The sequence below is a fragment of the Ochotona princeps genome, chromosome X, assembly GCF_030435755.1.
Source record: "Ochotona princeps isolate mOchPri1 chromosome X, mOchPri1.hap1, whole genome shotgun sequence".
Lineage (NCBI taxonomy): Eukaryota > Metazoa > Chordata > Mammalia > Lagomorpha > Ochotonidae > Ochotona > Ochotona princeps.
This window is the reverse complement of record NC_080865.1, coordinates 66,917,439-66,929,020: the sequence shown is the minus strand read 5'-3', so window position 1 is coordinate 66,929,020 and position 11,582 is coordinate 66,917,439. Positions and strand designations below refer to the sequence as shown.

The window sequence follows — 11,582 nt, the reverse complement described above, 5'->3', positions numbered from 1 at the left end:
GAGAGTACTCACCTCCTCCTTTAAAATCTCTTGATAGTGATACTGGAGAACTCTTTAGCAGGTTGAAAATGAGTCTGACGGCTAAGTTAGATTAAAAGCAACAACAGCAATGACAAAATCTTGTTTAATTGTGAGCACAGGAAGCAGATTGAGCTTCTGTCTCCTGTGTGAGGTCAGTCTGAGTTTAGCATGGCCAGTGTAACAGCCACAGACACGGGCGATGTTCCACATAAGGAATGAAAAATCAAGCACCAGTTCAGCAGGAGGGTCTTGGTCCCTCCTTAAAATCACCATGTACTCTATTCAAGATTCTTATACATCCATACATATCTGAGTTGTCTATGCCTTATCCGCGGAATTGGACCCAGCAAGGGCTTCTAGGGTTCCTCTGAAACAAAAGGTGAAGAAGAATGGAGGAAACATGCCCCTAATAGGTCTTGCCTGGTGTCTGTTCAATTTCATTGTCATTCAAATATCCACTGTTGCTTTAAATCCCACTCTCACTGCCAGTGGTATGCATATACCCACTTGACTCAGGAAATCTAGGTTTCTCCACAAATAGGTCCAGATTTTCTGTATTGGACAAGAAGAACTGATATTATATAACAGGCATCCAGGTACCAGCTGCTCAGTGTGAGGAAAGAAACACGTGAGCCTGGGACAGGTGGTGGAATCTCCTTTGGAGCATGTAAAAACAGAATTACTCAGGTCATGGTAGGAAAGCAAATTCCATTTCAATTGGTGGTCAAGAAAGCCTGGGTCAGCATGAGGCTCTGTCATGAAGGAAATGTGATCTAAGACTGAATATCTCTCTTCCTGTACAAGACAGGGGTAAGAGAGATCACATATTTTAAAAATTGTAATAAAAAAGGAGGCCTCAAAAAGAAGAGAGTGAAGCAGTGAGGAGAGGGCAGATTTATACTCTGAGCAGAGGAACTAAGGGCCATCAAAAGGATCCCAGCAGTTGAATGTCCACAGACAGGTCACAGACACTCCCACTGACCTTACATAGGCTGTGTGGTCAGGGAAGATCCTGCACAGTGGGTTCCCTTTCAGCCACAGCTCTTCCAGCTTCAGCTCTTTTACCTTCTCCAGTTCTAGCGTTGTCCGAATCTGCGACAAACAAGAGGATAAGAGCAATATGAGTTACAAGGAGAGACGTCCATGGCCCTGCACTCCCAGTCCTGACCCTTACCCACAGGTATATCATCTGCATGTTGTCACCTGATATGCACCTGCCCACTCATCCTCAACCCCACTTACTTGTGGCTCCCTCTTCTCACCTCATTATCACACAGGTTCAAGGTCTTGACTTTGGGGGCCTTGTCTAAAATGTCAGACAGGCCATCCAGATGGTACAGTTTGTTGTTGCACAAATTCAGAGCCAAGAGCTTTGGGGAAGGAGGGGTTGGAGTGATAGTTCATATCTGTGGCTTGGGAGATACGCTTGCTCTCCAGTCCACCCTGAGACACTCTGTCCCATGTTGGAGCCCTAGTCCTAGGACCGTACCTCGGGAAATTCTGTTCCAATGATCTGTAGGGTTGCAGCCATGCATTGCCTTTGATTCAGTATCATGTCAATATGATGATGCATCAAGTCTTCAGGAAACCAGGAGAAGGGAACCAGAAGGAGATGAGTTGACAAGAGCCAACACCAACACCTTCCAAGTGGTCATCACTTTGTGTACTTCCCAGGTTATTCTCTCCCCCAAACACCCTGCCTTCTCTCTCCATGCAACTGCAGCTCTCAGCTATACCTGGGTCAAGTCGTAGACTTTGTAGATCAAGGCGCTTTGTGTTGGCATCATACCGTTTGTACAAAGTGCGCTGTGAAGACACATATGGAGAGCAGGGCTCTGAGGCTCAGCCAGAGGGGCTGGTGACAGGGACATGTAGGACTGCGGGGAGAAGAGGCAGGTCTGTGGAGTGTGCACTGCACAACATTCCTTAACCTCGTTACCTTCAGCAGTTGCATTTCTTCTGGTTTGAGCTGGTTCTGCACAGAGTAGGGTGCAGCAGAGCGATGGACGAACACAGCTATCTGTGAAAGAAGGGGCAGGGTAAGCACCAGGATCTCTGATCCCAAGCAGGAACACCACCAGCCCCTGGCCCTGGGACTCGGTTTTGCAGTGTCCTCTGCGCACACCTTTCTGTTGTCATCATCCCGAATCTTTTCACTCACATCCCTCAGGGCGGATGCTGCAATCTCATCTTGAATAAAGAAACAGGCCTGGTTCCTGATGTAATGAAACTATGGGGAAGCAACAGCAACAGTCTGACAGCTTATCTGTTCCTGCTGAGCCAGGCTCCTCTCTTCCTAACCTGTACGGCTTCACCATTTCTTTGAATTGTATTTTCCAATTTTCTGCTCTTATACTTTCTCATATTTGGGACCTAGGTATAAAATGGAAGAATAAAAAATGAGATCAAGAATATAAAATTAAAGGTAGACAGAAAGCTCAATATAGTGTTCTTTTCAGACCCCCAAACTAACTTTAAATGTCTCCTTAAAAAATATCGCTGGCACAATTTCTTAATTTTGTGCTAAATACAGGTTTTCCAAAATCTTTTTCTATCCATTCATAATTTCTCTTCCACTGAGTCAACTTACGTTCTTTTTTTTTAAGATTTATTTATTTATTATTACAAAGTCAGATATACAGAGAGGAGGAGAGACAGATAGGAAGATCTTCTGTCTGATGATTCACTCCCCAAGTGAGCCGCAACGGTCGCTGCGCGCCGATCTGAAGCCGGGAACCCGGAACCTCTTCTGGGTCTCCCACGTGGGTGCAGTGTCCCAATGCATTGGGCAGTCCTCAACTGCTTTCCCAGGCCACAAGCAGGGAGCTGGATGGGAAGTGGAGCTGCCGGGACTAGAACCGGCCCCCATACGGGACCCTGGTGCGGTCAAGGCGAGGACTGTAGCCACTAGGCCACGCCGCCGGGCCCCCAACTTACGTTCTTTTACTTTTTAATATTTCAGAATATTCCACCTCACACAAACCTTAAGAAAACACTCTCCATGTCTTTGAACTGGCAAGGTGCTTATTCAACCTGTTTTTTTTTTTTCCTTATATCTACATTTGGATGTTTGTCTATTTGCACAAAGCGAGATGAGCTTGGTCATGATCACAGTGCATTCTCCTCTTGCTGCATTGTATAGTATATGGAGTGCTGGGGAAGAGATACAAGTAGAATTTCATAAGTGGTAAGACAATTGTCTATACCCTCCTCCATCACTGATAGCAAGGCTGCAAGTAAGACTGCCTCGCCATCGCTCCACTTCTAACAAAGAGAAACCACAGAGAATTAAAGAGTTGTTTGTTTCCAGGGGCTGCTTCATATAAACCGAGTCACCCATTCACCTTGCTCTGTAACTGCAGGTACTGTTGAGCATCCACTGTTGCCATGGTTTCAGCATTTTTCTGGTGGTGTGAAGTTGAAGGCTGGCATTCATTATGTTCATAGCAAAGATTCCCTTGGCTTAAATAAACTAGGGAACAAATTCCAGGCTTTCTTCATTCCTTGTTGAAGGATACTACCACCACCGTATTGTAAAATTTACAACAAACATAAAGGCTGACGATCCATCAATTTCAAAGGCAATAAGTCATGGGCTAACCCCATTACAGTGCAAGAAATATGCTAACCTGTCCCAGGGAATCAAACACACAAACCGCAGAAACCCGACTCTTCGGCATGTCCTGATATTACACAAGAAGCACAGTGAGAGGAGAAAAATCTTGAATCAAATAGTACTTTTGTGAAGTCTTTTTTTTTTTTTTTTTAACAAATACATTGTTGCAGGGCTGATGTGGTGGCATATCAGGGTAATCCTTTACCTATAAGTTCCAGCATCCCACAAGGCAGCCTGTTCACGTCCTGGCTGTCCCACTTAGATCCAGCTTCCTGCTAACATGCCTGGGAAAGAAGTGAAAGATGCTGCAAGTCCTTGGACACCTGCATACCTGTGGGAGACTCAAAAGAAGCTTTAGGATTCTAGCTTCAAATCAGTCTAGCCCCAGTCACTGTGGCCATTTGACTACTGAAGCTAGTGGATGGAAGATATTTCCTCTCTCTCTCTCTTTCCTCATAACTATACATTTCAAAAATAAGTAAATCCCTTTTAAAAATAGAGTTCATCTATGAAGACTAGAAATGATGTCACCCATGGCATGGACTGGGCACTAACCTCACACCAAGAAACTCTCAATCTTACCTTCCTTCCTCAGGGTTCTGTTATCTACCAACAGCACCAAAACCTGGGAGGCCACCAGATCCTGAGTAAGCTGAATTTTTTTTTTTTTGGCTGAAGTTGTATAAGCTTTAAGGATAGATGACACTGAGGTAGTACCCTCATAAAAATGTCCCACTGATTCCATAGTTTCTCACATTCACAATGGATTTTTGAACATCCAGAACAAGTTTTCATTGAAATGCTTTCACCCTGGAAGACAGCGCTTCCTAAACCCAACCCTTCTCTAACAAAGAGTGGTGAGCATCAAGTAAAATTTCCAACTCTTTGTAGACTTCCCTGCTGTCTTTCCCTTGTTGAGCTCTAGTTTCTTTTGTGATTACAGAGTATCATCCTACTGTCACTGCATTAATTGAATTACCCAGAGCACCTATGCACTTCCTGTTCTTTTATCCAGTAATCCTGTCACTTGCTAAAGGGAGTATTAAAGGTCAAAAAAATAACCTTGACTGTGGTTACTTCTTTCAACTCTAGTCAGTTTTCGTTTTGTCTGTTTTGGAGCTCTGAGTTTGAAGAACACTCCTGAGATCCTTAGGAATTCCCAGTGTCACTTTTTTTTTTTTTTTGGTGAAGGAATATCCTATTATGAGTCTCACCAATGTTCTGTGCCACGACGCTATGATTATTTGAGAATGTAGCCCAGGCAGGCTTATAAATGCTTGCATTGTATTTCATCCTGCATTCACTCCTTGGAGTTGTGCTGCTGTTCTGCATCAGCATTTCCCACATTCCTCACCAACACATGCACAGGTTCTTATGATCATTCCTAATCCTTAAATTTATAGCAGCACAATGTGTAATAGAGAAGGCAGCAAAACAATCCAGATGCCCATTGAAAAAGGGATGAATAAAGAAACTGTGGTACATCTACTCCATGGAATACTACTTAGCCATTAAAAACAATGAAATTCTACCATTTGCAACCAAATGGTCCCAACTAGAGACCAATACGCTCAATGAATTAAGCCAACCCCAAAAGAACAAATATCATATATCCTCTCTGATATAAGGCAGCCTTCATGCACAATGTAAGATCGATCAATATACAGGTAAACATGCATACACATATATTCATCTAGAGGAACTTTATAATGGAGACTAGCATACTGGGAAGGGAAGATACACTGCAATGTATAGCTTTACTCCTGGATAAAGGGAGGACTCTCAGTGAAACAGTTAAACATATCTTGTCAATACTCGATTTTCTATCATTGTTTATGCCTACAATGCCATGATGACATTACATAGAATGTTAACCTTGTAACTTCTACTTACTACTGTAATAATATGAAGGGAAATAGTGAGAGGGAAGCGGTGGGAGGGAAAAGGGGGAAAGGAGAACCCCTATCCTATTAAAATGTATCTTGATAAATCATAAGCATATTTTTAAAAAATAAAATAATTTTTGATTAAAAATCACACTGTGATGAGACTTTAAAAGTTTTCTTACTTCTTTCTCCCATAAGTACATCTGTAAAGCATATTTTATTTTACTGTAGTCATCTGAAATGATGATCCAACAGATGGTAACAATAGTTCTTTTGCAGAGGAGACTGCTCTCTATCAGCTCTTTTCCTGGGCTCTAACCATCAATGTTCTCCAAGTTTTTGTGTTATACTTTTTTTTTTAAAGATTTATTATTATTGGAAAGCTGGATATACAGAGAGGAGGAGAGACAGAGACGAAGATCTTCCATCCAATGTTTCACTCCCCAAGTGAGCCACAATGGGCCGATGCACGCCAATCCGCGCCAATCCGATGCCGGGAACCAGGAACCTCTTCCAGGTCTCCCACGCGGGTGCAGGGTCCCAAAGCTTTGGGCCGTCCTCGACTGCTTTCCCAGGCCACAAGCACGGAGCTGGGTGGGAAGTGGAGCTGCCGGGATTAGAACCGGCGCCCATATGGGATCCCGGGGCTTTCAAGGCGAGGACTTTAGCCGCTAGGCCACGCCGCTGGGCCCGTGTTATACTTTTTGTACATTGCAGCTCCACATTGTTTCAGAACACTCTAGTGAAGGAAGCTTGGTTTGCTGTTAATCACTTTACATTATATTGATTACAGTCAGGCCACAGATCAACTCCTTGGTGGTCGTGGTGGTGTTGGCATGTGAATGGGTGATCAATTTTGACATTGAAATATGTGGCCTGGACAACTGTGCTACCACAAATTTTAGGACTTTGTCTGAAGTGTTGGAAGTGAAATCAAATGTGAGTTGACCCACACATGGCACTTACTAGCTCTCAAAAACATGGAAAAGGCCTACATACCATTTCTCTCATTCTCCACATCTGTCAGCAGGTCTGTCTTCAAAATAATACACATATATTGCAATTTCATTTCAACCTCTTGGTCCTAGAAAATTATCTGGATTATATGGTCTCCCAACTGTACTTCTGGTTTTACAAATCCTGTCATTCTTCTGCTGAAAATCTTCTGACAGGGGTCTGAAGACCCCATTCAATGTGTTCAAAAACCATGTGTTTATAATGACTCTCAAAAATAACAAACTTTCTACTGGAATGTAGAGAATTTCAGGAAAGTAACTAATTTTAATGAAAGGTCATAAATGAAAGGAAATAATATATTATTAAAGTGAGGGTTTAGGATACATGATAGAGGTAGGTAATATACGAAGAGTTAGTGTGGAGAACCAACATTCTTTCAGGAATAGTGAAACTGAGGAAACAGTGTCGAGGTGAACTGCCTGACAGTCTCAAAGAGGCTATCACACAGGATACTCCACAAGTGATACAAAGCCACGGAGAGACCCAATGGACAGAGATTCCAAAGACAGAAAACACACAGTGGTGCATCAATTTATTGAACTCTTGTGTGTCAGTTCAACCCTTGTTCTGCATCTGTGTTGCCCATAATTAAACATAACACAAGCAGTGTTAGCAGCCAATGCAACTGTCCTAAACTGCCTAGATACCTCCTAAGGATGTATGTGTTCATTGATCCTTCCACTCATGAATTGCAGTGAATATACTTTATGACCTCAGATACATTCTTACTAATATTTCAGAGGGTCATTTGGAGATTCTTCTTACACTACTGCCAAGCCACTGAATTATTTTGTAGAACCAAGGTTCTTTCATAAATGGCGTCACTGAGAAAAAAAAATATGGAGATGAGCAGCTCTGAAATATGAAAAAATCAACTAATGCTTATGTTTCCAGAAGTCTGCCTGACACAAATTATCAGTGAAGTAGTGAAAAACCAAAAATGCTCAGTGAGACGAGAGACGTTAGAGAGAGTTGCAGATTGTGAGCCACCATCTTAGTATCCCATCACTTCAAAGTAGAAAGAAGTTGCCGCCTACCCCACCACTCAGTTTTAGCTGAGCGGGAATTCGACAGCTATCCACTAAATTTACTCCACGCTATAAAGCTGACTGGAGTGTGAGCACTGCCATGCTGTTTTCCTTCCTCTTCACCCACACCCCCCACCCCCAGCACAGAGTACCATATTCAGCAGCAAAAAGCCACACAGTGTGCTTTTGTTCTGTCCCTACCAGTGTCATAACCAAAAGTCAGGGCAGTGTGTGAGACAGAGGTCAGATGCCCTGCATCCTGCAATTGGGAGAATTTGGAGGCATTAGTCCCTGAACTGTGTTATTGCACTCTATGTGCACAGGGGAATACAAATCAAAACCACAATGAGTTATTACCTCACCTTTGCTAAAAATCCAAAATATGGAGAGTAACAAATGCAGGCAAGAATGTGCAGAAAGGGGAGTGCATATACATTTTTTGTAGGAATGCAAATTAGTGTAGCCACTGTGGAACACAGTGTGGCAATTTCTTAAAGTAGAAACAGACTTGCCATATGATTCCTGATATATCCCAAGGACTTCAACAAGATGATTTAAAGAGAGATCTGCACCATTATGTGATTTTTTTTAAAAAAAAAGATTTATTTATTTTTATTGGAAAGGCAGATGCACAGAGAGGAGGAAACAAAAGAGAGGAAGATCTTCCATCTGATGATTCACTCCCCAAGTGACCACAACAGCCGGAGCTGAGCCAATCCGAAGCCAAGAGCCAGGAGCTTCTTCCAGGTCCTCCACGTGGGTGCAGGGTCCCAAGGCTTTGGGCCGTCCTTGACTGTTTTCCCAAGCTATAGGCAGGGAGCTGGATGGGAAGCAGGGCCACCAGGTCTAGAACTGGCACCCATGTAGGATCCCGACAAGTTCAAGGTGAGGACTTAAGCTGCTAGGCCACCGCGCCGGGTCCTTCACCATCATGTTTTGTAGCAACATTATTCACAATAACTAAAATAAGAAATCAACCAAGGTGTTCATCATCAGAGGAGTGGATAAAGAATGTACAAAATGATAAAATTCTACCATTTACAGTTAAATGAACTCAACTGGAGAGCACATTAAGTGAAATAAACCAAACTCAGAAGGACAAATACCACATGCCCTCCCTTGTACGTGGAAGCTACAATTGAAAAAAAAAAAGAATAAATGATCTTCTGTGTGCATTGGTATCACTGCAAACATAGTACTATAAACTTTGTTTTCATATTTTTGTTAAAATAATGGTTAAGAATGTTACATGACTACAGTCTTTTTAAAAATTGGTGTAATCGAATAAATTTTATTTTTGATAATTTTTACATATTTGATTAGGGGGCAAAGGGCCAAGGGCTAGAGAAAAGTGGGTGAGACCATTGTTTTCACATTCTCTTTTTCCTTCCTGTGTCTTGGGGGAGGGGAGAGAGAACGGGAGAAGCCAAACCCAGCCTCTCAACCATTTCAAGGTCCCCGATGTGGGGCATGCTCCAAGAGTCCTGCTCAAGTGGTTTTGATAATTCAACAGTTATGAATTGCTGCCAATCTTGCCACTCCAATTGCGATGAAATCTCTCCAGACTCCACTGGCTGGCATACTCCATCTAGCTTCGGTTTGCCCAGGTATTCACTGCCAGCTCTTTGCTGGGGTGGTTGAGTGATTTGTTCTATCCTCCCTCCACTGTTGTGGTACCAGGTGTCCTCTAAAGGCTCCAATGGACTGCCATGTCCTCCATGTGCACCTAGATATGTGTCCACTGCTCTGTGTAAGCCACCAAGGAGGCCCAGCTCTGACACATGCACTCCACGGTCAGACCATGGAACCTACAATTTCCTGCATGATTGGAGTTCTAAGTTGGGGGTATTCCCAAAGAAACTTTACCTGAGGTGATCCCAGACCTGATTCTTGTGTGTGCATGCCAATACAGAGTCAGGCACAGTCTGTCGCCCAAATCAGCCTATACACACACTATTAGTTGCTATTGCTGGGTCAGCTGTCTCCAGCCCTGTCTTCTACACAAACTAATGGGTGTTGCAGTCCAACTTGATCCTGCCTACCGCACACTTGGCCCTCACGCAAACCAGTGGGAGCTGCAGCCTAGTTGGAACGAACTGTAATAACCCCCATCAGGCCTGACTCAGGCCCTGGTTCCTGTGCTTACCAGTATACACAGCAGAAGGGTTCTGTCTGTTCCATATCCCATTCTCCCCTGTGCCAGCATCTGCTAGCTGATGCTGTGGCAAAACCCAAACAACCCTCACCCTCTCTGGCTTATGCATGTACCAGTAGGTACAGTCTACCCAGCCTGGCTTGTCCCCGATCCAGCTTACATGCAGGCCAACAGGTGTTGTAACCCTGCCCATCCTGGTCTGCCCCCAATCACAGCTCTCATGCTCACCAATGGGAATAGTGGCCCAGCAGGGGAGCTCCCTGTAGCTCCCCTACTGGGTTTGCACACTCTTTCCTGGGTCCCATGTGTGCTGGTTGGACAGTGCAGCCCAGTCTGACATGGCCCACCTTGCCTCGGCATTTGCCAGTGGGTGCTGTAGCCTGGCTGGACCTGACCCTCCCTCAGTTCCAGCTCACACTGGTGGGGACTACAGCCTAGCCAGCCTAGCCAACCACCAGTCCCAGGCCTAATAGGGACTGGTTGATATTGCAGCCTTACCTGACATGACCCATACACCATTCTTGCTCTTGAAATTGCCGGAGGGTGATATGAACAGGCCCAACCTGGCTTGCCCCAGATCTGAGCCAAAAGTAAGCCCATGGGTACCAGAATCTGGCCTGGTCTGGGCTGCTCCCTTTCTTGGTCTTGTGCTCACTTGTAGGGACTGTGTCCCAACAGAGGAATTTGGCAATTCCTCCATCAGAACCTCTCCCAATTCCAGATCTCTCACACACCAGTGGGTTCACAGGCCAGCCCTACTTAGTCCACCTCCTGTCCTAGCAGGAATGGTGGCCTTTCCTGAATGGCCCTCACCCATTTCGGTTCTTACTGTTGGGTGTTACAGTCCAGCCAAGCCTGGTCCATATCCAGACACAGCTCACACATGGTTCAGCAAGGACAGAGACCTAACCCAGGCCATCCTATACCCATTCTGGCACTCATGAGCTCCAATGGGTACTGGGGTCTAGCCCAGTCTTGTATGCCCCAGACCCAATACACACCCATGCCAAGGGAGACTGCATCCATGTCCAGACAAGACTACAACCCTCACTCTGGCCCCTGAGCTCACCAGTGGGACCCATAACCCAGCCAAAGTGTCCCCTTAGCTCCTCAACCAAGCTTAATCCGAGTCACAGATCTTGCATGTGCCAGTGGTTGCTCTGAAACAGCTTGGCATAGCCCTTCCCCTGTCTTGGCCTTTGCTTTCAGATGCTGCAGTCTGGCCTGGTCCAGCTGCCCCCCAGTACCAATTCTCACTGGCGAGTGCTGTAAACTGGCCTTACTCAGTCTGCTCTTATCCCTGGCTCATGCAAACCAGTAGGTGTGGCATCCTAGCGTGGCATGACCTGTGTTCAAGGCCATCTGACTTTTTAAAATATTGTCTTGAGGGGACCCAGGGTAGTGGCAGCAACCTAATCCTATACCTTTGGTGCCAGTATCCTATATGGGCATAGGTTCATGCCCCAGTTGCTGCACTTCTGGCCCAGCTCCCTACTTATGGCCTGGGGAAGTAGGATCCTGCAACTGTGTGAGGCTTCAGGGAAGCTCCTGGCTCCTGGCTTTGGATCCGCTCATCTCCAGCCATTGTAGCTATCTAGGGAGTAAGCCAAATGGATGGAAGATCTTTCTCTCTGTCCTCCTTCTCTCTATAAATCTGTCTTCAAATTAAAATAAACAAATATTTAAAATAATAGAAATACGAAGTATCAACTTGAAGAACATTATATATTGCATAAATTAATTTTTAGTATCAAAAAACTGGACAGTGGTTAATGGAGTTTATTATTTTAGTATCTAGTAGTTTAAAAATATACTTATTTCCAACTTTTGCAGAAAAGTTACTGATATGTAATAACTAA

General features: G+C 44.4%; 1 protein-coding gene across 1 annotated transcript; it reads right to left on the bottom strand.

The window, feature by feature from the left end:
- Positions 1 to 339: 339 nt before the first annotated feature.
- Positions 340 to 3,410, bottom strand: LOC131478632 (nuclear RNA export factor 5-like). The gene is made up of 8 exons (XM_058659138.1): positions 3,366 to 3,410; positions 2,147 to 2,251; positions 1,961 to 2,041; positions 1,758 to 1,827; positions 1,511 to 1,599; positions 1,284 to 1,391; positions 1,004 to 1,113; positions 340 to 388 (listed from the first exon to the last, which is right to left on the bottom strand). Exons 1-8 carry the CDS (start codon positions 3,408 to 3,410, stop codon positions 340 to 342), a joined length of 657 nt encoding a protein of 218 aa, XP_058515121.1.
- Positions 3,411 to 11,582: the final 8,172 nt, after the last annotated feature.